General features: G+C 45.7%; 1 protein-coding gene across 1 annotated transcript; it reads right to left on the bottom strand.

Moving 5' to 3' along the window:
* Nucleotides 1-13: 13 nt before the first annotated feature.
* ephb3a (eph receptor B3a) lies at nt 14-27,951 on the bottom strand. The gene is made up of 15 exons (XM_041949875.1): nt 27,888-27,951; nt 22,035-22,099; nt 19,183-19,855; nt 16,960-17,115; nt 13,976-14,311; nt 13,123-13,247; nt 11,481-11,637; nt 11,251-11,359; nt 10,893-10,945; nt 10,015-10,137; nt 9,048-9,295; nt 4,923-5,138; nt 4,499-4,648; nt 2,349-2,542; nt 14-125 (listed from the first exon to the last, which is right to left on the bottom strand). Exons 1-15 carry the CDS (start codon nt 27,949-27,951, stop codon nt 14-16), a joined length of 2,781 nt encoding a protein of 926 aa, XP_041805809.1.

The following is a 27,951-nucleotide window of genomic DNA, read 5'->3' as shown; positions in this document are numbered from 1 at the left end:
CGTTTGCGGCGGCTCACACTCTGATGGGGAGAGTTTGGCTCATCTGTTGCCGAACGATTTCCTGACTGCTGTCCGGACTCTTCCTGTTGTGTCCCGGCAGCGTCCCTCCAAGCCGCAGCAGGTCCCTGCCAACACAAAGCCACACAGGTCAGCAGCAGGTTCACAGCCACTTTAAACAAAAGATACAGCTCATTATTACTCCCATAAGTGCTTTCATTGAAGGTGGGTGAGGTCTAATCCATCTTAGAGTCGCTGTAGCTCCATTCTGCATAGCACATACGCCCACGACCTTGTGGTTATAAACAATAAGAATACAGCGCCACGAGAGTATGCTCAAATCTGCTGATCTAGGGCTTCATCTGCCATAAGTCCAGCTCAAATGCCAAGCCAAATCTATTCATCACGTTTTCAGTTTTAATAAAAGTTCAACATATTTCTCAGCTATCTTGGAAAAAGCGCCGCAGCCTCGGAGTGTCCTTTGCTCCTCGGCCAGTGTCCTTGTTTTTAAGGCCCTCCTTGTGGCTGAAGATACTCTGCAGATAGCCGCGCATCTCATATCCTCTCTCTTCCTCCACTATCTGCCCCAACATCAATGAGCAGCCAATGGCAGGTGAGCATTCGCCGCCTCAGACGCACACGCCAACACAGGAGACGCTCTCTACATCATGCTCTGACAACATGATCCTTTCTCCCTCCTTCTCTTCTGTCTATCTCTCTCGCTGTTGCATACAGATGAGGCCATAAATTAATCATTGGCATGTCATCTGCGCACGGCGACACGTAGCATAACATGGACACACACACACAAGCATCACACACACACACATACGTATCCCTTTCCTGTTCACCCATCACAGCATTGGGCGCGCCCTCCCCTGATGCATTAAAAAGCTCATTAGCAACCTAATTAAACACATTCCTCTCTTTTAGCTTCTCCTCAATCTCCCTTATTACTCACACTTCATCACCTCCTGCTTTTCCACATCAGCAGCTCGGGCTGCTGTCTGTCCTATCACCTACATTCCAGCATCCAGCCAAGTATAGGGGGAATTAAACCGAGGTCAGCCATTACATTTCCACACACAATTAGCTTCACTGAGCCCAAATCCTGGCGTAGGAATCGCCCTTGGGGCTCTGTGTTAGAGTGAAACTGTGAGCCAAGGAGCTGGCACAAGACCTGGATACCGTATGTATGAATTCTGTCTTTTGTGCCTGTCGGAAACAGGAAACTATCGCATAGTCAGAGCCACAGAGCTGAGGATGTGCGCTTGATTCATTATACATCACTACAGAGCAGAGGATCTAGCATCTAAACCAGCACTAATCATACTGTTGACTGGATGCCAGGCTAACAAAATTCAGAACAAACACGTCAGTAAAAATGGCTGCAACACTTGGAGTCGCTGCGCTCAAAACAAAGTTGAAAAACAACTCGTCAACGTGAGGATGGCTACCTATGAATAAGTCAACTTCTACACTTCCGAAGGAAGCGTCACAGAAAAAGAGGCAGACGTCTGTCTGGCAGTAAAAAACCCTTCAGCACAAAGAGAAATCCTCCCAAATCAACCGCAAGCATAAAACAAACCAAACCCAACAAACACGAACCTTGTCGTGCCTCTCTTTAGGCCAGCCATATTTTTTTACTGTGACATCTTATTCCAACAGCCCAGAGGCACAGCTCTGCTGGTCTCTGCACCAGGAGGAGTCTTCATCCTGCACTTCACAGCCGTCATACACAATACACCAGACAATTTCACACAAGGTGAAAGAGAGGGAATTGCATCACCCCCTTTTTGTGTTAGCGCTATTCTGCTGTTATTGTAGAAAAACCCTCAAAAGCATTTTGTGCTTATATGGAAAAACCAAGAATAATGCATATATTTTCAACAAAGGTTGGTTGCAGCAGCTGCCAAGTCAGCCAAAAGCACAACAGAGCCGCAACAACACGGCCACAGTGTGGTGAAAGTTCCTGCAAATGTGTTATCACATGTTCGAACATTTCTTCCATGAGCTCCTGCATTTACTGTAAACTCTGGTTGCTGTTGTGAACTGAGATTCTTCACAATGGCCCTTCTATACGCAGCCTACAAACCCAGAGAGATTTTTTTTTTTTGCTGCAGCTATTGAGACAGTAAATTCAGCAAGTTTGTCTGAAAAGTTGTTAAATCTCGCAACAAACTCGCCAACGTGGCAACAGTGAAGTGATTTGCTGTTCCTTGAAAGAACTGTGGTATAACACATTTTCATGAGCAGAAACTTTCCATCTACCTTGAAATGTGTCTCTATTCACTTAAATGTAAGAGATCAGTGTGTGTCTTTGATTATAGGCTTCCTGCAGATGGACTCACCCTGAGTAGGTGCTGGTCACCACCTTGAGGCTGGCGGCGTTGCGGAGCAGTTTGTCCAGGGTGCTGACGATGCGGGAGAACTTGGGCCTCAGGTTTCTCTCCTTCATCCAGCACTCGAGCATCAGCTGGTGCAGCACCATGGGACAGTCCATGGGCGGGGGCAGCCGGTAGTCCTGCTCTACTGCTGTCATCACCTGCGGGACAGGAAGTCATTCTTAAAAGTCTCTTAAAAGTGCTCTGAGCTAAATGCTAAACATCAACAAGCTAACATGCCCACAGTGACAATCATCATCATGCTGATAATGTTTACCGTGTTGGACATCTTAGATTAGCCTATTAGCAGGCCAACATTTGCTCATTAGTACTAAGTCTCAGGGACTTTTGGTTTATAATAAGCCCTGGCATGGCTACATCCCCGCAAACTAAAAGGTAGCAGCTGCTCGTTTGTTATTTTTTGTAACATTAGCGACCAGGTTGAGGTTAGTGTTACTCACCATTTTCAGCGTGTAGGTTGCTTAGAGTTTGTTTAAGGACGGTAACACGTAGATAGTACAACTGGAGCAGAACGCAGACTGAAATAGTCGACCAATGGCAGGTTGATATCAGCAGTCTACTTCCTGTGAGTCAGACTAAATAGCACTAAACACAAGGGACAGCTGAGGCTGATGGGAATGACATTAGTTTTGACCTGATGATGGCGCTAGATGAAAAGGTTGAAGGTTGAAGAATGACTAAAGCAATTGCAATTCATCCTCTAGGGACCTTGAATATCTGTGGATAATTTCAATTTAATATCTGATATTTTAGTCATAACCACAAATGCCAGCCTGATGGTGGCAGTAGAGGAAATGTCAATTCATCCTCTGGGGATCATGAATATTTGCGTAAAGATTTTATCACAACCTATCCAATATCTGTGAAGTTATTTCACTCTGAACCAAACATTCAACGACCAAACCAGAGCTTTGCTGCGTGGATCTTTTACGTAGTGTTAACATGTTGGCTCTGACTCATTTATATTATGCTCACACTGTTTGGCCTTTGTTAGTGTGGTGGAAGAATAATCCCTATTATGTCCTACATTAGACAGTTTTGCGGCTCGTGCTGTCGCACTTTCCAGTCTTCGTTTCACTATCTTTACAAAACTATAAAAACAATATTCTCAAGGACTCTCAAAGTTGTCACTTCAAAAGTGGCGTGATTGATAGGAGAGACAATAAGTGGAGGATGAAAACGCTCGCTCATTGATTTGATTTCGCCTAGCAACTGCATTTCCCTCCATAAGCTCTGTATGGGTCTTAACTCCCCACAACAATAAAAAATTGCCATTTGGGAACAATAAAACATTTCTGCTGCACTCCTCTTCTCCTGCTGCTTGTCCTTTGATTTTTATGTCGTGCTTCTTGCCGCCGAGCACCTCTGTTTATATCTCGCATTTGTTGACTCTGTTGCTTATTGAGCGATGACTGTGGTACAAAGGCTATTGGGAACAATAGAGGGCCTCTACTTTGATGCTTTCATTACTGCATGTGGGTTTTGTTATGAAAGTTATACATACATTACTGGCATTTTTCATTCCGGCTCTTTTTTTTTGTTGCTTTATTGCTATCAGCGTTACAACTCTCTTTTTGAAGCACAATACAGAGCAGATATTCCTTGGAGAATAAAGTGGAGGTGTGCACACTGCTTCAGTACTTTGTTCGGGGAGGAGGAACCAAGAGATTCCTTTTTCTTTCCTGTGCACTCACTGCTGTAGTTACGATGTCTGTGCAGTGCAGATAGCCTACAGGTAACAACGCCTGTTAAAAAAAAAAAAAAGGAAAAAAAGCCTTTTCCTGAGTATGCCTTTGTGTGTGTGTTAGTGTGTGTGAGAAGGGAGGCATTGCTGTATGGATTTGCAGAGGGTGGGCAGGCTAGGGCTGTAAATAAGGTGGTAAAAACTAGAACACAGGCGCACAGCTGCACCAGCATCTGCAATGAGGAGATAAAGACAGCAGAACAGGCCCAGGTCCAACATGTCACGCTGGAAATCAAAGCCTCAACAGCTCAGAGAAACTCTCAGCCGGCCCTAAACTTAGACATAAAACTCCCTGCATGTGCATTTGTCTATTGATATGTGTTAGTAACATGAGACTGTCAAGATAACTCACATCCTGGTTGCTCATGTCCCAGTATGGCCTCTCTCCATAGGACACCACCTCCCACATGACGATGCCGTAACTCCACACATCACTGGCCGAGGTGAACTTCCTGAAGGCGATGGCCTCCGGCGCTGTCCACCGGATGGGAATCTTCCCTCCCTGCTCACACACACAAACACACACACACAGAGGGGGATGGTATCAACACCCTGGGAGATGCTACAGTCCTATAACAACACACACGAAGTAGCTAATGCAAATTTCACAGACGGTCTCGCCCGCTAACGCAAATATTGGCACACATGAACAGTCACACATGCATCCATATGCATATGTGAAACAAGTGAAGGAGATCAAATTAACAAGCTCAATTAAACATGCACAGAGTGTACAAACAGAGCAGAGTCAGCAACACACACACACACTGACTGACCAGGGAGCTTGTGTAAGTGGGGTCAGCGGAAGTGTCGTCCAGAAAGCGTGACAGGCCAAAGTCAGAGACCTTGCAGACCAAGTTGCTGTTAACCAGGATATTCCGGGCGGCGAGGTCTCGGTGGACGTAGTTCATGTCTGACAGGTACTTCATCCCTGCAGCGATGCCACGCAGCATCCCGACCAGCTGCGTCATTGTGAAGCGCCCGTCGTTCAGCTACAAAAACACAGCCAGAGATGCAGCGGGAGGGGGAGGGAGAGAGGATGGGAGAATGAGGCGGTTAATTAAACAAGGAGGAAAGCAGAGGAATGACAAACGAGAAAGAGAAAAAAGGTTACGTTGAAATATAGAAACAGACGATAGGGAAGAGCATAGGAGATAAGGAGAAGGAGAAAGCACCAGAGACAGCCAATCAGTCACTGAGGCCACATAAACATGACATCTGTCATAATGCTTCATGGCTGCTCCTGACAGTCACTGACAGCTGACCTTTTCGCGCATGCTGTCCAATTAGCTGATTAATTAGACTCTTTACTGTCGTACTAAACCCATTAAGGCTCAATATTGACTCCACACAGAAACAAAAAGGGGAGCTGCAACGCTGAAATCAAAACCAGACAACTGCAGGTATCTTTTTTTTCATTCTCCCTCTGACACAAACTGGTTGCAGGTACAGGCAGTGCACGCTTGTTAACACTAAGCTTTGTTTGCATTTTTCCTCCGCGAACATTAAAGCAAAATGGGCCCGTCAACTGAATTAGAATGGCATGTTGCTCAAAGCTTATTTTCCCCATTTGAAAGTCCTTGTTTTGCAGAATCTTGGCCTTTTATGTTAACATTTGAGAAGCATGAAACAAATCTGAGATTAGGGCTTTCAGGGTTTAATTTACAATTCTCCACGTTTGCGAGGCGTGACGCAGCAGGGTAAATTCAAGATCGCAATAAATCAGGACTTCACAACCTGTGACGGCTCAAGAGACGTGATGTGCGTGAATTGACATTAATCAATGACGTGTCAATACACAATTAACTGATACAAAAAGAGAGAGGCTGCGGGGAGCTGAATGAAACTGAAACGACGCTGTGAGGTTTTCTTTCATGACCTGAATATTTCTTAGACGGAGAATTTAAAAAGGGGAAAAACACAATTTTCAACATAATCAATCCCTTCTTTGACTCCACAATGAGAAGGCAAAGAACACAAGACGTGACATGACAAAACCATAAACATTCTGCTTTGTAGTCTGCACACTCCAATGAAGTCTGACAGCAAAACAAGCCAGGACGGATGGATGTGTAAACAGCCATGATTCACAACAGGCCTTCACAGCCACGGCGGCGTGTACGTATGAGTGCGTGTGTTATTTCTGCAATGCTTCTGCATGTGCATATGTATGTGTGTGCGTGTGTGTGTGTCCAGGGTGCTGCAGTACGAGGTCTCATGAGACACACGTGGACAGTTTGTGCATGTGTGTGAGTTAACTCTGTAGCGTCCTCGGTGGAGCAGAACTCAGACTTCCTCTGAGTCACAGCGTGGCACCGGCAGATAGCGGGGGTGAGGAAAGCACAGGCCGTGCAGAGTTTTTAGTGTTATTAGCCGGACAGCTGACTGAGAGGAGTGGGTGAGAAGGAGGGAAGAGGCTCAGGCTGGACTCTCAGATGTAGGTCTGCAGCTAATGACTGTTTTCATTATCAGTTAATCAGGCCGCTTCACCTTTTCAAATGATGAAGTAATTGTTCGGTCTATAAAATGTCAGAAAAATAGTGAATCGCGTCCATAACAATGTCCGAGAGCCCACAGTGAAGCTCCCAGCAAAAATAAGTTAGCAATTTTCTGATAATTGATTTATCATTGAAGTCACTTTTCAGCTCCTCCAACATGAGGACTAACTGCTTTTCAAGCTTGGGCTTGCTGTGCTTGCTTTGCGTGAGCAACAACACAAAACCTAAAGGCATTCACTTGATCGATTACCAAAATCACCGTCACTTCATTTCATTTTTATTGATTAACTGATCGAACTGATTCATTCTCTACTTTGGTGCAGATCAAAATATGTCTGCAGCACTTCAGTGCCAATATTCAGCGGTGAATGCCTTGATCTGTAGACCCGATTTGCTTATTGTTTCATCATATATTCACCAACTTAACTCTGATTTTTGCTCAAGTTCATGCAAGGCTGCATGTTTAAACAACATTTAACATTTAAGAAGTTATAAATATTAGTGATAAATTATATAAAATTTTAGGGGTTTTGTGGAAAAAAACATGTTCCTCAAATTAAGATACTTAAAAAAGCGCTTAATACAAGATATATAAAGAAAAGTACGGTAATTATTTTTACTATTAAATAATCTGTCAATTTTTTTTTCCAACTAATTGATTAATCATTTACTCCAAAAGAAATGTCTGAAAAGAACCATTGTTTTTTAACATCTGTCAAAACAGCCAACCAAATTCAAATATATTCAATTTACTGTGACATAAAACTAAGAAAAGCAGCCAGTCAACATATTTTGACAAGCAAAGCATGTTTAGCATTCTTCCATAAATGACTTCAGCGAATGATTATCAAGACTGATTCATTCTTAGTCAACAGACTAACCAATTAATTGACTAATCGTGTTTGCTCTAAAAGGAAAGACGAAGCGCAGGTTGGGTCTCAGCTGCATCTAACCATCGATGTTGTTTTTTTGGGATTATTTTGAGATAATTAATTGATAAATCATTGGTCTATAAAATGAGAGAAAGTAGTGAAACATGACATTTGATTTAGAAAGACGAAAACCAGACAAAAGCAGCAAATTTGCTTGATAGATTACTTAAACAATGAATCCATGACCAAAATTGTATCAGCTGTAAGTAAGGATTGACAACTGTCAAGAATCAATCCATAATCTTGCGTGCTCATACTTAAGATACAGATTTAATTAAAAATCTTGGTATTATAATTAAGTTATGTTCTTGCGTGGCTGCTTACGTTTTAAAAACTTTTATCAAGGAGCAACCTCCGGGCAGAAAAATGAAGCCAGTGTGCAAATACCAAAAAACTGCAGTTCCGTGATTGGCCACTTGAGGCTGGTGGCAAAAGTGAGTATATCCCCATAGACCCCATATGAAGATGCCCGACTTTCCAGCAGAAATTTACAACCAATTTTTTTTTGATTGATTCTATGATTTTAATATTTGAGAAGTTTGGCAAATTTTATCAAATCATGAAACCTTTGACCAGGCACTGGTATAAAAAAAACTTTCACATATCCAGCCCTGCAAAACAGTTCATAGTCCATTGTTATTTATTTCTTTATTTGTTTTTGGAGCCAGGAAACATGGGGAGTGAGAAGTAGGTACAATATGCAACAAAGCTCTCCAGTCAGAACTGAACCAGAGATGCTGCATTTATACAGCATCAACCCCACTAGGTTAATGTCACAGCCCACCAGTTCCACTCATAACACCGCCCAAAATTTCTCATCACCTGTATGCAAACAATCAGCTGCATATTACTTAAAGGTAAACTGCTTCTGAGACCGGCAGCACGGCATTGATTCACCAGAAGCAGGAAGCAACCTCATCCAGGCTAACAGCTACAGTAGTTACACTCCTTCACAGCGCAGCCATGCAGGAAAACACATTTTATTGAATGTAAATGACATGTAATGGTCCCCACGCAGCTGGAAATGTACTGTGTGACACCTCATTTCTCATCCTGCCTTTGTTCAGTGTTTTGTGTAGGTGGTGGTGGTCTGAACTGAAAACTCTGATCAGTAATGTATTCTGTAGCCGTACAAAGAGTCTCTAATACACTGAAGCAAACCTATCCAAAGGTCTGCTGTGTGACAGTTTTCCACCAGGAGTTTGAGCATTGGAAAGCCTGTCAGCATCAGTCACTCACGTCAAGCAGAGACACTATGCCTGTCTCCAGGCGTTATATTGCACATTTAATCTCTATCACTCAGCAAGTGAGCGCCTCGGGGTGTTTTACAGAGAGTAAAACATTCCGATAACCCAGAGGTGTCGGGAATGACTGTCTGTGTGTGTGTGCGTGTTCCTTTCAGCTTTGATACAAACAGAAAGTAATCGTCTCTGTCAGAGGTGTTGTGGCACACACCTCCCACCAAGCTTACCCTGAGGAAGGAATCGAGCGCTCCGTTCTCCATGAATTCGGTGATGATGAGGACGGGGCAGCTGCGCGTCAGGACGCCCTCCAGCCGGATCACGTTAGGGTGGTCAAACTGGCCCATGATCGAGGCCTCGGCGAGGAAGTCCCGCCTCTGGCGCTCGGTGTAGCCGGCTTTCAGAGTCTTGATGGCCACAACCATCTCCCTGCGCCCGGCCTGCTTGAGACGTCCGCGGCACACCTCGCCAAATTCACCTGGGTTGAGACAATAATGTGGGGGTAAGGGGAGGAGGGGGTGAGGGTGATGGGGGAGAGGGGTTGCGTGAGCAGAGGGAAGAAGAGGAGGGGTGGAGGGAAGGAGGAAGTTGGGCAAAGTGCCGGGAGAGGGAGCGTTACTGCTTGGATTCGGGAGTGAAGGAGCTGAATTGAAAGAGTTGAGGGTCGGCGTCAACTGCGGGAGAGGATTCGCAAAGAGAGGCAGAAAGGACGGAAGGTCAGGGGTCAAAGATGTTGGGGAGAGAGGGAGTGACCGGTATCGATCGAGTGTGCAACCTGGGAGCGGTGAAGGGAGACAGAGGACGGGCGAGGAACTTCAAGGTTTTGCATTTGGTGCCTGATGTCCGAGTGTTTAGAAGGGAAAGAGAAAGAAAGACAGAAAGAAAAGAGAGGAAGGGAGGAGGGTTGAATGATCAGGAGCACACTGTCATTTAAGGTGAAGCAGGGACACAACATGCCGCTGGAGAGAGAAAAAAAAACAAAACAGACTAGACGGGGAAGAGCTATAGAGAAGGTTTTCACTTCAGTCCTTCCCACCCGCAGCTCTCATGCACACTCTGAATCCTAACCCTTCTCTCCCAGAGAGGACTCTTACTGAACGGACCCCAGGGCTTGATGGCACACTCCTGTTCAAATGAATGATTAATAAACCTGAATTATTCTCTGTCCTCTTGTACAAAAACAACGGCGTTGTTTACCTGCACCGATGACTTCTTCTATTTTCACGCAGGAGATGTCTATCTCTTTGGCAAACTCGTGGACGGCGTCGTTGGGGTCCTCGTAGGTGAAAGGGTCGATGTACACTTTGACCCCTGGAGAAACTGTGCGGGAAAAGTCACAAAGAAGCCAGCGTGTATCATACCTGCCCGAATAATATGGCTGAAATCACAGTAGACAGTTTGACATTTTAGGAAATATGCTTATTCACTTTCCTGCTGAGAGAAGGTAAGATTGATATCACTCTGATGTCGTTATAATAAATATGAAACTACATCCAAGAGATGGCTTGCTTACCTAAGCATAAAGATAGGAAGCAGCAACACATTTTATCTCATCTGTGTGTGTTTAAAAACAACAATTTGTGGTTCAATCTGGGCTTGCGTTCTGTTTCACGGCTGCAGTTACTTCCTGGAGTCTCTGCTGGTCGCCTGGCAACCGCACAGTGATGACAAGACTTCAGGAAGTTAGTGCACCTGGCTACTTTGTTTTTTTAATGAACTAAACAAACCAGATACCACAACTTGATTTGTGAGCATTGGGGGAGCTGGTAGGCAGATTTTTTCAGCTATTGACAGGCAAGCTGTTTCCTGTGTCTATGCTAAGCTATCTGTCTTGTGGCTTTAGCTTCAAATATATATAACAAAACAACTTATCTTTTAAAGTTCACTGTGAATAGCGAGTTTAATGGCAAACATCAGACAGATAACATGGTCAAGAGTTCTTTTGTGCAATTGGTGGAATGGTTTCCTGCCTCAGTCAGGTGATTGGATAATTGAATGAATCAGTTGGTTAACTGCGGTGGCATGACCAAATGACCACAGACGAGACGGTTCTCAAGCTGAACACATAAACTCACTGTATTGCTGCAGCTTCTCAGTGTACTCCAGCTCTGAGCCGCTGCGCTGCTTCCTGTAAACAGGCCATACATAAACAACGTCACATGCACATAATCAGTCTTGACCCTTTCCAGGTACAGCGAATAAACCTAATATCCAACTCATCCATCAGATGAAACCACAGGCTGCCGTGGAAGAAAGTCACGGAGCGGCTCTGTTCTCCTTTTTTTTCTATCCCAGAGCTCCTTTTTGAAGCTAAAGAGTTAGTATACACCCTTTGAAAGCATGTTAAAATTTAATGAGCCTCTTTGTTCAAAGCCTAACGAACAAAATGAAACATGTAGTTCAGGCTGTCACTAATAAAAGTCAAACACTTACTTAAGGCATACAACAGCGATAACCACCAAGGCAACAATGACCACCAGACCGGCGGAGGCCGAGCCGATGATGAGAGGCAGCTGGTCCTGCACCGACTTCTGAGGGTCACCTGGGCAGAATAAGGCACACAGACACAAATGAGTGAATAACACCAGAAACACTACTTGGGGGATTAAAGGGTGGCCCTCATTAAGAAAACTGGAAGAAAAGGCTGAGGGTGGTGTCCGTACTGTGAAGACTGGTGCTGAAGTCCATGGGGTTGCTGTAGCGTCCGTATCCAGCAACGGTGCGAGCTCTGACCTGCACCACGTAGGGGGTGGCAGCCCTCAGCCCCTCCACCTTGGCCGAGCTGTGCTGGGATGTGACGGTGTGTGACATCGCCTGGCCCTGAAGTCACAACAAAGGACCATTAAAGCAGCAGTCACAAGTGTTTCCTGATGCTTTTCAGACAGCTCAGAGGGAGAATCAGTCCTTTGGTTTTTATGTATTATGGCGCTTTTGAAAGATGAAATAAGACAATGTTCATCTTACAAATTAAAGGTTGGATTCATGAGCAATAAAATGCAGTTTTGCTTGGAGGTTTTGCTGCTACAGCTTGTCTTAGTCAGGTATGAACCATAGCGTGTGGTGGCTAATGCTAGCTAACTTTATAGCTCTGTAACTGAGAGAGTGGGTTGGTGTCACTTTATGATAATGGTAATTTGTGGCCACAGCTGGTTGCTGTTTAACAAAGTTTACGCCGTCAAAGTGGAAAGCTAGACAAGTTAGCTTTGAAAAAGAAAACAAATGAAAAGTAAAGCTATAAAATGCACCATTTCCTAATCAGTCACAGCTTCTCTCTATCTGGCATGACCGCTAGCTTATGGTGGCTAATGTTGCTAATGTTAGCTAACTTCAGTTAGATATTGCTAAACAATTCCTGAGTGAGTGATTTTATGACTCTTCTCTAATAGTGCTTCTGTATACTATACTACTATCCTACATTAAGCCTTTAACCGTATCCTGTAGTAGCAGTAGAAAAATGGCTCACTGTTCAGCAAAACTGACAAAGTTCAAGTTCCAGGCCATGACTGACATTAGCACTGCACGCAAACATGCATCCTCCTCTGGACGTGGCTAATACAACTCACTTTGTTCAGTTCAGTAGCGAGTTCAGTAGCAAACTTTAAACTTGTTAAAGTAAAATAACGAATATCGCAGTTGAGCTCAATGATTCTGTCAGTCAGCAGCGACTGGAGCTGATATGCAACAAGCTAGTATTCGCTCAGCAGTCAGTTCAGTTTGAGACGTTTGTGTCGAAGGTTTGTTCGTACACGTTGGACATCATGAACCTGAAAAAAATGTAGAACCTGGCCCAAGTCAATGTTAAGTTATTCAGCAAAGCGCTGACCTGGCCAAACAAATACGTGTAGTTCGACCATGAGCCTCATAATTGTCAAGATGGAGGTTTAAACGATGGGGTGATTAAGATGCTGATGTTAAAACATGATGTTGCTGTGATAAATTTCGCAGCTGTGAAATTTTCCCGAATGGTATCAGTAACACGCTGTAGCCAATGCAGACCCTCGCAGAATTTTAAAGCAGCACTGTTTTTGGTCTATATCTATATCTTAGAGATACAGATAAAGGGCTTTAGTAGGGAATTTGATCAATACCAGTGATGCAGCAGCAGTTGGGAGTCAGAAGAGCCCATAATCTCCAACAATAGTTATTTCTGTACTCTGCCAATCCCCCCACACATGCATCACATTTCAATATTTTTCAGCATCCATAAAAATGCCTCCCTCTGCACAGGGCTGGAAAAGTCGATTTTCAGAGGAAGACATGCACTGTGACCTACATTAAGGCAACGGCTAAAAAGTCAGATCTTACCCTCTCATGGTATTTAATCTCGTAGTCGAGGATGACCCCGTTGGGTTTCTCGGGGGGCAGCCACGACAGGCTGAGAGTGTCTGAGGTGGAGCGCATCAGATGGACGGTGGGCACTGCTGAAGGTGCTGCGGTTGGATATCAGAGAGGACACAGTGTGAATGACACTTTAAGGTACTGGAAACTTGCTTCATTTGTGAGTTGAGGGATCGTCACTTTACGTTCTGAGTTGCCAAGATTGTCACAAACCATCACAGTAAGATAATTATTATTCAAAATACTTCAGCCTGAACGGTACATGTTTCACCTTCACTGTTCTGCACTTCATTGATTTGCGAGGCCTGAAAGTGACTCAACTGACGGCCATTGTCTTGGGTCCATAAACTGCAGTAAGGTGGATTAAGTGCAGGTTAACTGGGAGAGTAATTACAGTCTGTGAAAGGTGCTGAGCAGTTTGGTTGATGATGACGCCGCACATATTAAGTGGAGATGTTGAAAGGTGACATTGTCAGTGATGTAACGGAAGACGCCTGGTGGACAGTGAATGCTGACAGTGGAGATACAAAGTGTACATAACATTTTATCTGCCTTTCCTGTAAGTCCCTCTGAAAAGCAGAGCTGCAGCTGAGAGTTTTTCTATCTGTCGCTCTCACTGAGCTTGTTCAGCAATGTTTCCTGTTGGGGTTAATACTGATACTAGGAGCTCATTAAGACACTCATTGACATTGACTGAACGTAGGATCCACTAACCAGCCTGTTTCACTGTGATGTTAAGTGGTATTGATCGGAGCTGCTCTATGAATTAACTTGGTCTGTGGACACATCCGATGTCACTGACAGATCTTATTCTACTAACCGGCTTGGTTGGTGGTGATGTTGACTGTGGAGTAGCTGGGTGAGGTGGGGTTTTTCCCAGAAACCCCGTTGACGGCCTGCACCTCGAAGCTGTAGCGGGTGTGGGCCTGCAGATTCCTCACCACCACCTTCCTCTGCCTCAGGCCCAACCTGCGAGGAGCGATGTCCACGTTGTCGTCGCAGCGCGTGCAGGGGCTGCGGTCTCGCAGGCATTTCTTGCACACGACGTTGTAGACGAGGTCGCTCCTGCCGCCCGTGTCCTCGGGCTCCTCCCACTCCAAGGACAGCGAGGTCTCGTTCACGCTGGATATAACGTTGCGAGGCGCCGAGGGGATCGCTGCGCAAACACACGCGCACGTAGGTGTTAAAGAAGGTGGGCAGGCAGAACAGAAAACACACAACTGATGCTTTAGTCATGTTCCCTATGCAGTGCTTACATTATCCTCCCTCTGTGGTGGAAGAAATGTCTTAATATCTCCATAAGAAAGCAATGAAAGGAAGTATTTCATGTACAGAAAGAGTGTAATCCTATTCTTTTTCATGAAATCCCTCTGCACGAATAAATGTGTTCGACTGCTTTACATGCCCCAAACAAATCCTTAGGATGGAGCGAAGGGCATGGAAAAATGTAAAAACGTAACAACAGGGGAAAAATCCTTCCAGGAGAATATAAATAAATAAACATATTCAGAAACAGGAGGATAAATACAACTTGTCATGCACAAGTAGAACACCACTGTTCATCATTAAGTAATGCTCCTCTATGAGAAGCACAGTCCTATACAGCCCTGCGCTCTAAACTGAGTCTTGCAGCTCGTGGAACTTGGCTAATCCACTCTCGATAGAAATTCATGTTCTTGTATCAGTATAACCCAAGGCCTCCACGTTTCAATAAGCAGTGCTGCGTTCTGAGTGAAGAGTGTTTGAAACCTGGATAAAGTATGATAACCACAGAGGGGGGCCACAAAGATTGGTTCAGCGAACATCCTTTTCATCCTATTACAGCAAAGAAAGAGAAGGGCTCTCCCTCTAAGCTTCCAGCGGCAGAAAGTCTAACCTGTCTCAAAGCAGAGGGGGGGGGGGGCTCTCGGGCCGTCAGCTCTTCTCGGCCAAAAACCGCCTGTCCTCTGAGTTCAGCTTGCCCTGAGCCGCATTTCACTCGTCCTGTCCTTTCTAATTAGGCAGACACAGTTCAGAGTGGAGGCTCTTCTAATTGGACGCCCATCTAAAACACACGCTGAGCCCAAGCTGCCGGCCATTGACTGGCTGAGCCTCTCTTGTGCAACACGCCGCTTCCAACACAAAGCACAGGCCGCCTGGCACAAGCTCTGACAGACCGCAGGGACGGAGCTGTCAGGCCTGTGTGTTTGTGTGTGTTTGCGTGTTTAGTCGGAGGTGGTGCTTGTGTCCCTGCCCGCCTGTCTGTGTGCGCTGGTCAACGTCCACAGTGTTCCTGTGACAAGGATCTGGGGAAGACAGTTGCGGGCCCTGTGTGTCATTTAACGCGGCGAAAGGCCCCTGGGGGGTGATTTTACACGGTCAAGGCAGCACATGTCGCTCTCCATCAGCACGACTGCTGGGACTTCTCTCAGAGGCCTGACCAAGCACGGACGCTGCAGACCAGACCACTTAGAATAATTGACTTGCAGCTGCAGATCTGTCGTCCTTAAAGTCAAACTGAATTCAGAATCGTCCACAGGGCACGTCAACCAAAACCATAGCGCAGCTATAGTTAATAATTTTGCTTTTAAAAGAGGATGAAACTGTTTGTGGAAACAGTGATTAACTTTCAGGACTCTGGCTGGGTTTCAATGGCTGTGTTTGACATTTGAGGGTCTGCATTGCTCAGAGACACACTGTCTGTTTCTGTGGTGTGCGACCAAGTAGAGTCACAGTCCCGCACAGACCCTGACAATCATACAAGAAGGTTTCCCCCTTTATCATCACCTACATAACACTGCTTATGTAATACAATATAAGATGTCTGTCCCTTTAAAACATCTAACATTTGGGAGGGCTCATCATGTTGTTACGTTTGTGTTTATCTCAGACTGAAATGTGGAAGCTAGAAAGCGACGTTAACTCGCCCCCACTCGGAAAACAGGAGCTCAAATCAGGGCTCATAACAAGGCCAGAGCTAAACCCCGGTTTGTTAACTAAGAACTAATTTTAGTATTTAATTTACTATTTAAACTAATTTTAGCACCTGCCCACACAGATGCTCAGATCCAATGATGACAGCACTATTCACATTTGTAACCAAAAATTAACTCCTGGAGAGCAATAATGTAGGGGGCGCTATCAGAGCAGAAATATAAACCAAATGTCAACTTGCAATATTTTCGGGGGTTTTTTTGGTCAAAGAGCTCATTGCACTTCATCTTAAGAAAACACATGACACATCATCCCTTTTAAGCTGATGTGATCAACTTGTTAGCAAACAGTTGGTTATTGAGATATCCAGATCAAAGTTATCAGTCATTTCTGCAAACATTATGAATGTAAATCCAATATTAACTCTCTTTTAGCTCAATTTTTGGTCTCCACCAACTCCTGCAGGAAATATCTGTCTCTTTAGCTGCTAAATGCTCCACTATGTTCAACAGCTAATTGCTAGTTGTGTCTGTCTGCTGTTTGCAGGTAGGGTACAGTGGATTTGTCAGAGCTTCGTCATTAAAAACAGATGGGTACTGTGGCCGAAAACAACCCGATCGGAGCGGAATGAACCAAAACTGAAGAATTCTTATATTGTCTTCACATTCTCTACAAGTCTACAGTTTCTTCTTTTTGGTGATCAGGATTTCAACCAAGTAAGTACAAAACTAACACTCAGGGTTTGTTCATTTCAGCTGGAGTTTGACACAATGATAGATGCAAGCTGGCAATGATAATTTACCATATGTTGGTATGTTGACTTTTCAAAAAGAGACTCAGCATAATAAAATGTGAGGATTTCTGAAGCCTGTGCAGTGGAGGATGACTTACTGGTGCAGCCGGAGTCAGGGGGGTCGCTGTCAGCACGGTAGAAACCGTTCTGGCAGGGACAAATATTGGCTCCCCGTGCACTGGTGCGACTGTTGGACGGGCAGGGAGCACAGGAACCCTCCCCAAATTTGGATTTGAAGGTCCCAGGGATGCAGGCTGGATGAGCGAGAGGGAGAATAAAAGGAACAATAAGAACAAAACAACAAAAAGACGCCACGCTGTCACTTATCTGAAAGACAAGCGGCTGTCACATCTGTCGCAGAACAAAAACGGTACCTGTGAAATATCTGCAAATATTTAAGGGGAAAACGTTGATGCGTTAGAAACGGCAACCACTTAAGCACAGGGCCTTATCTATACATTTGCATCTGCTCTTTCATTTTCACTCTCTCTACCAGGTGACATTAATCTCCCCAAAAAGAGAGTCGGGATGACAGCTAAGTTTCACGTTGAAGAGGAGGAAAAGGAGGATAAAGATGAAGATAGACTGCTGACAGGAGATTGCTGTTGTCAGACAAACAGGGATGGAGAATGCTTCTGAGAAAAGGGATACACCCTAAACCCATCAATCAGTGTCTGCTCAGTCCTCAGCCTTCCAAACCACACCGCTGAATACAAACAAGGCCTCCACATGCATGCAGAACAGCTCCATAATAAGCCAATAAATCAATTCGAATGAAGGGACATCAGAGGAGACGTAAATTAGCAGAGGAGAGTTATTAGAAAAATATACAAAGTATGGCGATCTAAGGCGATGTGTCCAAGCGATTAATTTGAATTCCAGAGTGTCACGCTGAAGGTTGGCTGATATCGAGTCTTAAGGATAAACCAGCATAAGCCCAGACTAAAGACGGATTCAGATAAAGGGGATTAGCAGCAAAAGGTCTGGATATATCCGCCTCCAGAGCCCCACGTTTTACTGTTTGCCACATTCCTAACTGGTGGTGTAAAAGTGGGGTCTCTGGCAAACATCTGTCCTGTCAGCGTGAGGCCTCATAAAAGCCAGCCAGTGAGGGAGAGAGTGTGATTAACTAGTTAGGCTAAGTGGTCTTTCAGTCTGAACTCAAGTTCCTCCCTAATTCCCAACAATGGCACTTTTAGGAAAATCAGCACAGCTAATGGCCCCGCATTGTGACTGTAAAACCAGCGCAATAAAAAGCCAAAGAAGATAAGATGAGAACGCACACTTTTTTTCCTCCTCTCATAATTCACCGAGACCTTTAGGCTCTACACTCTCTGATCTGATTTATTTTCCTTCTATTACACAGCGCATCATCATTTTCTTTTATTTGTTTGTTTTTTCTCGCTCGTTTCGGAGAGGGTGCTGAATCACCCCACCGTCTTGCTTCAATCCATAAACCTCTTCGGAGGGCACGATGATTCTCCAGTTTCTGATGCACTAATGTTTCCCTCTCCCCCTCTGTTGTCTCCGCTCTCCTCTCCTTCCCTCCTCTTCTTCGCCTTCTCTCCATCTCATGCGGCGTTTGGCTGCGAGCGAGCGGCGAGACTGAGGTAAGAAATGAAATGTCTGAGTGATTAATGCTAGTGTGGCAGTGTTGGCTCACGTTGGTCTGAATGGTGTTAATGAGTGTGGCCGCCTGTAGATTAACTAACGGGAGGCCGCGGAGGAAATTACACTTCCTCATCGCAAGCGCTTGCTGAAGCCCTAGAGAGCTTTTTATCAGGCATTGGCGGCAAGCTTTTAACCTTGAGCCGCCAAATGGCAACGAATGAGCTCTCCAGCACATGTTAGACACTATTTCTCACGCCCAGGTGAGAGGAGGCTTTGCTTGTCTGTCTTTGACTTCCTGCAGCCCACCCCCCCCCCCAACCTTTTCATTCTTCTCCTTTTGGCTGCTGTTTCCATCCCATCTTTGGCAATTCACACCTTTTAACTCACACTATCTCTCTTTCTCTGTTAACATCTCTCTTCTCTAGACTCCGGACGCCTTTCTCTTCTATTATCTGCATTTTCCTCTCTGGCTCTCTATTTTGTGCCTTCCCGCTATCTTTCTCTCCCTCCCGTCCTGCTCTCACAATATTTGTATGCTGCTCCTCTCTGCAACACCTCATTAATTCATACTCTCCTCCACCCTCCTTCACCCCCTTTCAGGAGCCACACAATAAATGCAGAGAGGAGGGCACAGACTGAGGTGACTTGCACTGAGCATATAAAGGAGGTTTGGTTAAATAAAAGTCCAAATGTCTGTTAAATACACATACCCTGGCACTGAGTGCCATCTGCAGAAGGTTCAAAGCCGGCGACGCAGGTGCACGAGCCCACAGGAACCATCCACTCGCCGTCCCCGTTGCAGTACAGCTTCAGAGGGACGGACACCTCCATAGCGTTGGTCACACAGGCCCCCGGAGCGATCACTAAGGAGGTGGCTTCTGCCCCTGTGGCGGTCTCGGGGAAGACAGCGAAATTGGCGATTGTGGTGGAGCACTTCTTGAAGAAAACCCTGACTGAGATGAGCGACATGCAGGCACCGAGGTCCTGGAACGCCAGGTAGAAACCTGCCTTGGAGAGGGGGCCAAAGCTGCGCACTTTGGTGTTGATCCTGCCTGCCTCCAGCAGAGAGAAGCTCTCGTCTGGGGCGATAGTGTCCACCTTCACATACGGGTTCTCCCTCCACAGAGGGCTGGTGTCTGTGGCTGTGTCCCCCTCTGACTCGTAGTAGAACAGATTAAAGGTCTCTTTGCAGGAGCCGGGGATGTTGGGGATGCTGGCGCAGTCACGGACAGAGAACTTGAGCTCCACGTAGACCCGCAGCACGCCCTTGCGGGGGATAAAATCCGTCCTGAGCCAGTTGTTCTGGTTGGGCTGTCGAACATTACACACCTGGTAGGTTCTGATTGGGCTCATGGAGTCGTCGTAGCCGCTAACCTCCTCCCACTGTGGAACAACAGAGAGACACTGTGACAGAGGAAGAGCTGACAGCAGGGACTCTGGAAAGACTGAACGCTGTGAGCACGGCTGAAGCGGAGGAGAGTGCAATAGGTTTAAGAATAAAATCAGACTAAATTCAATTGATTATCTAATGCTTGTTCCTAATGCGACAACAGCTCTGCTTCTCATTCAGCAACAACTGAGCTACAGCAGAAACTCACTTATCCAATATGTTGTGAATTAATATTGAGTAATGTTAAATGCGGCGCATCCTAATGCAGACCATTCAGGCATAGAGGGCATTCGAAACAGCGAAGTGACGTCTGATACAAACAGAATATAAAAATGCAACACACACATTCCCACAGTCTGTTGTGTACATGTGGCCTGTGAGGAATAATTTGCAGCTAAAATGCTTCTAATTGCATGAATCATTCAGAAAATTTAAATCATTACAGACTATTAATAGAAAACATTTTCCCATTAAAACACATTTCACGCATTATGCCTGTTTGACTACGAGTTCTGATGCTGATCGCATCCCGGAGGTTTGGAGGAAGAGGGATGTTTTGCAGCTACAGGATGGTCACAGATGTGTTGGTTAGGCCTTTATCAAAGTCTGCCTATAGTGGCTATTAAACACACTGCAGACACACCGACAGCAGCGCTCATATGTCTAACCGCTGCAGTGCATTCGAAAGAGCCTCAAGAGAAGATTTGGTTTCTATGACGTATAAATTTGCTATCTGTGCTAAGAGAGATGAGAGCATAAAAGTGTGTGTTTTAAATGGAAACTTTCCCCATACATCAATAATGCAAACGGTGAGTTATCTATTAAAATGGCCATCTAAATGCAATGCTGTCAGCGTGATTGCACTTCAGCAGCACTCCTCAGCACTTGAGGTTACGCAGAATACATTATACACTGTATATATATATATATATTTTTTTTTTCTTCTCATGCCTACACATATAGCCTGAAGGCAGATATTTACATCTGTCATGGTTAATACACCTAGTCGACTCATGCCTTTTTACATAATGTAGCTCTGAAAAGAATCATTCAAGGACTGACATGTGTTGTAGTGTAAAAAAACAGAACCATGTCAAAGCACAGCTTTATGTGTTGTTAACACTGCTATTTGTATATGGTAACTAACATCGCAGGCTATGATAAATGGCTTCACCGGTCAATAAATTTAGTCCATTAGGAAATAACCTTGTGAGAAGTCAATCTTTTTCTGATTTTTTTCCTAATTCCCCCTCGGACTGAATGCTTCGTTTCCATAACAAATGAGCTTCCCAGAAATTGATTATTTCAACTGGAAGAAAATAATGCATAACTCATCTCACGTCTCTGAGCTCCAGCGCAATTTATTCCCAAACGATGAGCCCAAGAGTCAGCACTAGATGTCATAAATCACCAGCAACACGTTGATGCACTACCTGACAAATATGATAATTGCCGGCCCCCGAACGTATGGGCTTGTCAGGCGCGAGGAGAGGGGCTGCCTCGCCAGTCGTGACATATGACTTCATGGATGCTAGGACATTCAGAGCCGGCCCTTGTAGGGAAAGGAAGGAGGAGGGCTGCCGAAGATCGTTTCCATGGAAACCCACCATTTCCATTGACTGACTTTGCGCTCACGTAGCGAAGACAAATTACACTGGCCGGGAGTGGGGGAGGTCTGTCAGGCTGTTAGCCCTGGGGTCAAATTCATGTTGTTTTATTTTCTCACCATTCCTATAGTGAAAACCTTAATTTCTGCCAGTAATGCACTCTTGGGCCCATATTACAAAAGACACAGACACATGCTTTCAATTATCAGGCTCTCTATCCTGGGGAGACATGCAAGGTAGAGCATACCTAATAGTCCTTACACACTGTGGGGATTTGCTTTGCGTATCTGCATGTTTGCTCATTTGTTTGTTTAAAGCACTATATTTGTTCGTCAAGCTTTCAACATTGTCTAAATACTAAAAATCCTTGATTTCTTCCACGCAGTGTGTTTCTCATTTGCTTTTTAGTATCCAAGAAAGCAAACACACATTGCAAAAACAAAGATATAAAACAGTAGGAGGTGTGCTGTTCAAGGCAGACTGGGCTCTATTAACAAGCAAAAGGAACACACAAAAAAAAAGGGAACACAAAACAAACTAAACACATGCACACACACTCACTCACCCCACTCTCTGGGAACGTAGTCCAAGCCAGCTCTGTGGTTGCCCACCGACTGTCCATAAGGGTTTCTGCAAAAGAAAAAAGAAAAAAAAAAGGAGTAGGAGGAAGGTTGACAAATCTGAATTAAATGGTGTGAGGAGGAGAAACCAAATTGTTGCACAGCATTAAGGAACACACACACACACACACACACACACACACTCTCCCTGCTTGACAAAGGATGCAGGTAAAACTTCCTCTCCCTCTCTTTCATAACCTGCACCCACATGCACTCAGTTTTTGAAAGTGCTGACAATCATGGCATATCTGTGATGCCGCCTAATTAAGGCTTTGTCTCTCTGTGTGTTTGGCAGTCGCAAATGCACTCCTTTCAATATTCATTTGTGGAGCTAAGAACAAAGCATCCTCCCAGATACCTTCGCCGGGGGAGAATTCCATTAAGTAACGCCGGTTCAGAGAGGTCACACAAGCACAGGAAGATTTAACATATCACATTCGGGGGTGGGGGGGGGCTTTCATCCGGAACACCCGACGCCACCGCAAGTGTGACGCCCCCTCTCGACTGAGATTTGTCAAACAGGTGATCTGAGCGGTTGTTTTTGTCACCTCGCTGTTTGCGACTTTGCGTGGAGGCGAGAGCGCGAGGCGGAGAACAAACAGGAGGATCGGCGAGCGCTGTTGTCAGGCCGTCAATCAGCCGTCACCTGAGCGGCGGTCCTGCGAGTTCCTGCAGAAGAGACGACCCCTCTTTAAGCCCTCGACTTGCAGCGGCGGCCGCGCCAGCTCCCACCGTTCCGTCGCTGCTAGCGCATAATTACTGAAACAATTACACTTTCTTCATGGAGACTCAATGACACGACGCCTGCTGTGCACCATTTGCTCGCGAGTCGTTGATAACGACTAAAGGAGGGTGTGAGAGGGTAAACAAATAGCATGTCCTGTGTGGAACAACAGCAACACTTGAAGAAACATGGCTTTGTTCTGGAACCACAATGTTGCATAATACTAACAATAGAATGGTCTTGTCTAATGTTTGCTTTAAGGACCGTCTGAGTACGGTGTGTCCTTGTTTTGTGTGTCAATAAGAGACGTCGTTTGATTGAGTGAATAGATCACTGCTCCATCTGTGGGGCTGAGCTACAGATAGTGCAGTGTTTACAGTCTGTGCTGTGTGTTCATTAGAGAAACCACAATGGCTTTTCTTCTTTTTACAGAGATAATGAATAGTGATCTCTACATCCAACGGGATAGATTGCATCTGTGGTGTTCAGCTGCGTGCCGCGGAGAGTCGGGCGAACAAGCGATTCCATTGCGGCCGTAGACTGCAAAAAGGCACGGATCAAACCTGAGCGAGACGCGGTTATCTGCCCTCACGTCACGTGGTCGCGTTTAGGCTGCAGTCAAAGACGAGGCCGAAAGCAAGAAGTGCGACTTCCTTTCCTTTGTTTCTATGCAAATGAGCTCGGCTGCATGTGTAAGTGGAAAACAAGTTGACAAGAGCTGACAAGTGGTGTTTGATGATGATCCACGTACAAAACTGGCTCCCAGTGTTTTGTTCGAAATAATGTCAAGTTTGACAGATCACGGTCCAGCTTGTTGGAAGCTGAGACAAAAACCAGCTCAGCATGTGGACTTTAAGTGTAGCATCTCGGGAAATAAGCTTATTTGTTGAGGGAGTCAGATGAGAAAACGAACACCACTCGCCTGTCTACTAAATATGGTGCTACCGTTAGCAGCTGGCTAACAGCTAGCTTGGCTAGCTAACAAAATCTGCCTACCAGCACCTCTAAAGCTTAACATTATAATTAATCTGTTTAATGTGCACAAAAGCCTCAGTATTAAAACACCAAATCTTTATTATATCAGCAGGCTATGTGAGTCTACAGGTGAATGTTGTTACCTTCGGACAAAACTTGGCTAGCTTTTTGCCCCTATGCCCAGTCTTGTGCTAGGCTAAGTTAGCCGGCTGCTGGCTCTAGCTGAATATTTAGCCAGCAGATGTGACTCTCATCTAATGCATGACAGGAAAGCAAAGATATATATTTCTCAGTGTTGAACTTCACCTTTAAGTAAAGCATAAATAAGCATGATTCATGGTGATTTGAAGCATGAACTACTGCAGGATGCTATCCTAATCGTGTTTATCTGCCTGTAGAATTGATCAAGCCACTATGAGTTTATGTGATTGGTTTAAGCTTAAAGGTTTATCAAATAGCCAGGCAGCGACACGTAGATGTTTGCATATTAGATCGGTTCGATCTTCACGCCTCTATGAGAGCTGGTGCAGTTGTGTTTTCAGGCTGATCACGTGTGCATCTGAAAAGCCTTCTTCTACGTGACTCAAGCTGATTTGGTGGAATATAAATTAGTGTATCAAGTTCATTTGAATTAACAATCATTAAGTGATGATCCATTAAGCATTAGCTAATCACAGGAGCTCATGTCACTTGATCACATCTTAATGGTGAGCAACAGGAATCATGCATTAGTTCAGCATGTGACTTGCGGCCTGAACCAGAGCTTTCAGGTACTGATGAATTCAATCTACTCCTAAATTTAAAAGGGGAATAAGTGGCTGCCTCCATCTTTTGTTGACAGTGGAAATCACATTTACCTCTGCACAATATTCACACAAAGCAAATGTGCATCTACTGACAGAGCTTTAAATACAAAAGCAAGTCCTGTTAGTCATTTGCATCCCCAGCCCTCTGTGCTTGTGCATGTGAGGCCACGAGCGGCCGCGCCTAATAACTTCAGTTGTCGAGCCCAAATGTACGATTGCGAACGAGGTTGTTTTACTGATTAGCACGACCTGAGCCAGAGAGGAGGAACTAATCAGTGAAATCAGCGGCTGTTGTCTTTGCTTGGCTACACTCAGCCCTCTGTGGCACACAGCTGAGTGAACGCTCCTGGACTACACGCTGCTGATCCGGCCCATCCCTTGGGCGTCTGATCCAGAGCGTCACCCCTTCCCTCTTCTCTCCCCGGTGCCCAGAGGCAGAATCGCTCAGCCTCGGCTAACCGCAGGTCTGAGCTGATGCTCCTTTAAACAGGCTTCACCTCACACAACGCACATGCCGGGGCAGCACGCTGACCGTCCTACGTCCGCAAGAGCCGGGTTCAAGCCCCCGTGTAAGCAGGACTTCACCCTGCTGAAGAGCTCCGGAGCAAGATGCTGAATCCCTGACAGCTCTACAGCTGCCCCTCTGCGCCCCAACCTGACCTTTGACCTCGCTGTGGAGCAGAAGAAGAGAGGATTTCTCAATCAAGATTTTAAAGAGCTGTGATATTTTTACATACACTTTCATTAGCCAGCAGGAGGGGATGACGCTGTGCATCCTTGCATCCTCAGGCGTAACATCTGAGTCCGGCCTCATGTGTTGCTCTAAAACACTCAACTTTCGGTCTGAAAGCGGCCTCCCCAACAACCCTGTTCACCAAAGTGTGTTATCGTCAACTCAGTAAATCCTCCAAACCGGTTAAGATTGAAAAAGATCCCATTTGTTCCACACCTCTCCCCGTTCCTGTAAATTTTACAACGCCTCTGAGATCGCCTTGCTGCTATAACTCAAATCCAGACCCCCACCTCCACCTCACCCCTCCAATAAAACTACAGCGACGGTGGAGTCATTCTGCCCCCGGGGTAAGAAAACAGTGCTGCAGTGGGAACTTCAGAGCATCACCGCCCGTGCCATTTACCGTTTTTTTTCTGATCGCCCGCCGGAGCCAAAATGCCACACAACTCTGGGTTCTCAGTGCGCTTTGGGAGCTCACACATGCTAATGTTTTATTCACTTTGTGAGAGCGGGTGCATCATGAAAGGGAGGCCTCGCCTTGTACTACACTGACACTGCCAGCAAGCAAACATATGAAATATTAACAGCCAAACATCGTCATCAGTGATCGGTGGATGATCAAATGCGTTGCTATAAATAGGTGCAAAAAAGAAAAAAAAAGCGATTTTTTTAGCTGGGAAATTTGACTTCTGAGCTCCTTCAGAGCAGAGGATCATTTGTATTGGAGGGCATGTTCCTCTCTGTGGAATCACACAGACAACAGCCGAGCGCGAGGCCCAGTTTGATGCTCGATAAGCACGCAATCTCACTTAAGGGCTGACTGCATCTGCTTTTACAGGTCAACAAATAATTACCCCTGTCGATATTCTAATGTACGAGAAGCAGGAAACCGTGAACGAAGCCCGGCGTTAAAGTGAAAACCTGCACAAAACTTGATGCTCGGTGCTTCCCCAGCAATCACACACATGTACACGCCCTGGAGACCCTTTTCTAAAACGCTTCCTGAGCGGTCATCCATCCAGTTTACGGGCTTTTAAAATAGGAGTACAGTAAACGCTGACTGTAAATGAGAGTAATACAACATAAAAATGTCACAGTTGCTGAAGCTTTTACTGCAGTCTGCTGGTGTGAATTGGAGATAAGTCATCACTGTTGCTTTTGTAAATAAGCACACACTTCAAGTTGCAGTCCAGCTTGCATCATCCATGCGCAAACACTTGCCAGTCTGGAAAAAAAACAGATTCCAGATTCAAGCCATGTGTTAAAATCCACTGAGTAAGCAGCTAAGTAAACGACATGCAACTGGCTGGAAAGAGGCCTCCCCCCGCCGCCCCCCGCTCTCATTTAAACCCATCCCATGATCTGCCCTTCATGTTTATCCCCAGAGGACAAACATTAGTTAACCCCTGAGCCTTGAGTAACAGCTAGTGGTCCGGTTGGGGAAACGGGGCTGATCATCACGCCGTCAGAGCCCACTGGGACTTGGAGGGCTGCTGCCGCTGCATTGATTTACTTGCTGACACCAGAATTGATGAGGGATCGTGCTGGCCACGGTCCAGGAGAGGCAGATTGGACAAGGGAGGGAAAAGAAGGAGGGGAGGCAGAGAAATGTGGCTACAGCTCAGAGAGGAGTCGCTGGGCGGGTAGCGGCGGTGGCGAGGGTGGGCTTCTCCCTGGAGCAACGCTCCCCCGGTGATGGAGAGAGCTCCGGGGGCTGCAGCATACTTGTTAAGCCATTGACCTTTAATTCACACTTGTCATTTAATATGTTTCACATGTGTGTCCCTGTGGCGCTTCAGGGGCCGGGATTGATCCGCTCCGGTCTGCGTTTAGGCGTCCACAGCACTGCTCGGTGGGTGAACCCAACAGCAGGCTCCAAACCTTTTCCCATCCATCACACGAGGAGTGTGTTTCTGTTTTCCAGCGACAGCAGAGGGGCGCCCCTCGGCACTGCCTCCGTGGCGTGAATCTAACCTCCCTGGTGCCGAGGGGAGGAAAGGTGGGGCAGGTGGGCATCCTCACTCAGCTTGTGGGTGTGACAACAACAGGGACAATAGCAACAGGGCAGTCCTTCAGCCGCAATGGAAACACTGGGATGTCATCACACACACACACACACACTCACTCACACACACACAGGGGGAACGGGACGTGCTGATGCATGTGTTCATGGATTACAGTCAGACAGCAAATTGATATCAGCGGAATTGCTTATTTAACAGAGCGGGTCTGCATTAAATTAACAGCTTTAATTAACCAAAACATGAATGGAGTCTTGCTTACAGATGTGATTTCACCTACAGTTGCAGCAGCATCAGCGGCTGATCAGGTATTTAAACTGATGGGATGGACTGACCCCAATATGATTCAAATTGTGAGACAAACACTGCACACTGCGCACCGTGCGCGCTCTGCTCCTGTGCGTGGTTTTCCCCGAGTTAGTGGTCTTTTTGATTTTGGTGACAATGAGGTGTTTTCTTGCCAAATTCTAACGCATCCATGCAGCCCATTGTTCACACACGGGACACAAAAGTAGTCATGAAAATATGAAACGACGTACCTTCTACAGCCAGCACCACGGGGACAATGAGGCTGCACACCCACAGCAAGTAATCCATTGTCAT

The sequence above is a fragment of the Chelmon rostratus genome, chromosome 12 (assembly GCF_017976325.1).
Source record: "Chelmon rostratus isolate fCheRos1 chromosome 12, fCheRos1.pri, whole genome shotgun sequence".
Lineage (NCBI taxonomy): Eukaryota > Metazoa > Chordata > Actinopteri > Chaetodontiformes > Chaetodontidae > Chelmon > Chelmon rostratus.
This window is presented reverse-complemented; position numbering and strand designations above follow the sequence as displayed.

What these genes read in the sequence shown, in the direction of transcription:
- ephb3a (XM_041949875.1), bottom strand. Translation starts at nt 27,951, where the DNA reads ATGACAATGGATTACTTGCTGTGGGTGTGCAGCCTCATTGTCCCCGTG. An exon ending in CTTCAGCACCAGTCTTCACA is followed by an intron (nt 11,360 to 11,480) that starts GTACGGACACCA and finishes TATTCTGCCCAG; the next exon opens with GTGACCCTCAGAAGTCGGTG. An exon ending in CGCTCGATTCCTTCCTCAGG is followed by an intron (nt 5,139 to 9,047) that starts GTAAGCTTGGTG and finishes GTGTTTTTGTAG; the next exon opens with CTGAACGACGGGCGCTTCAC.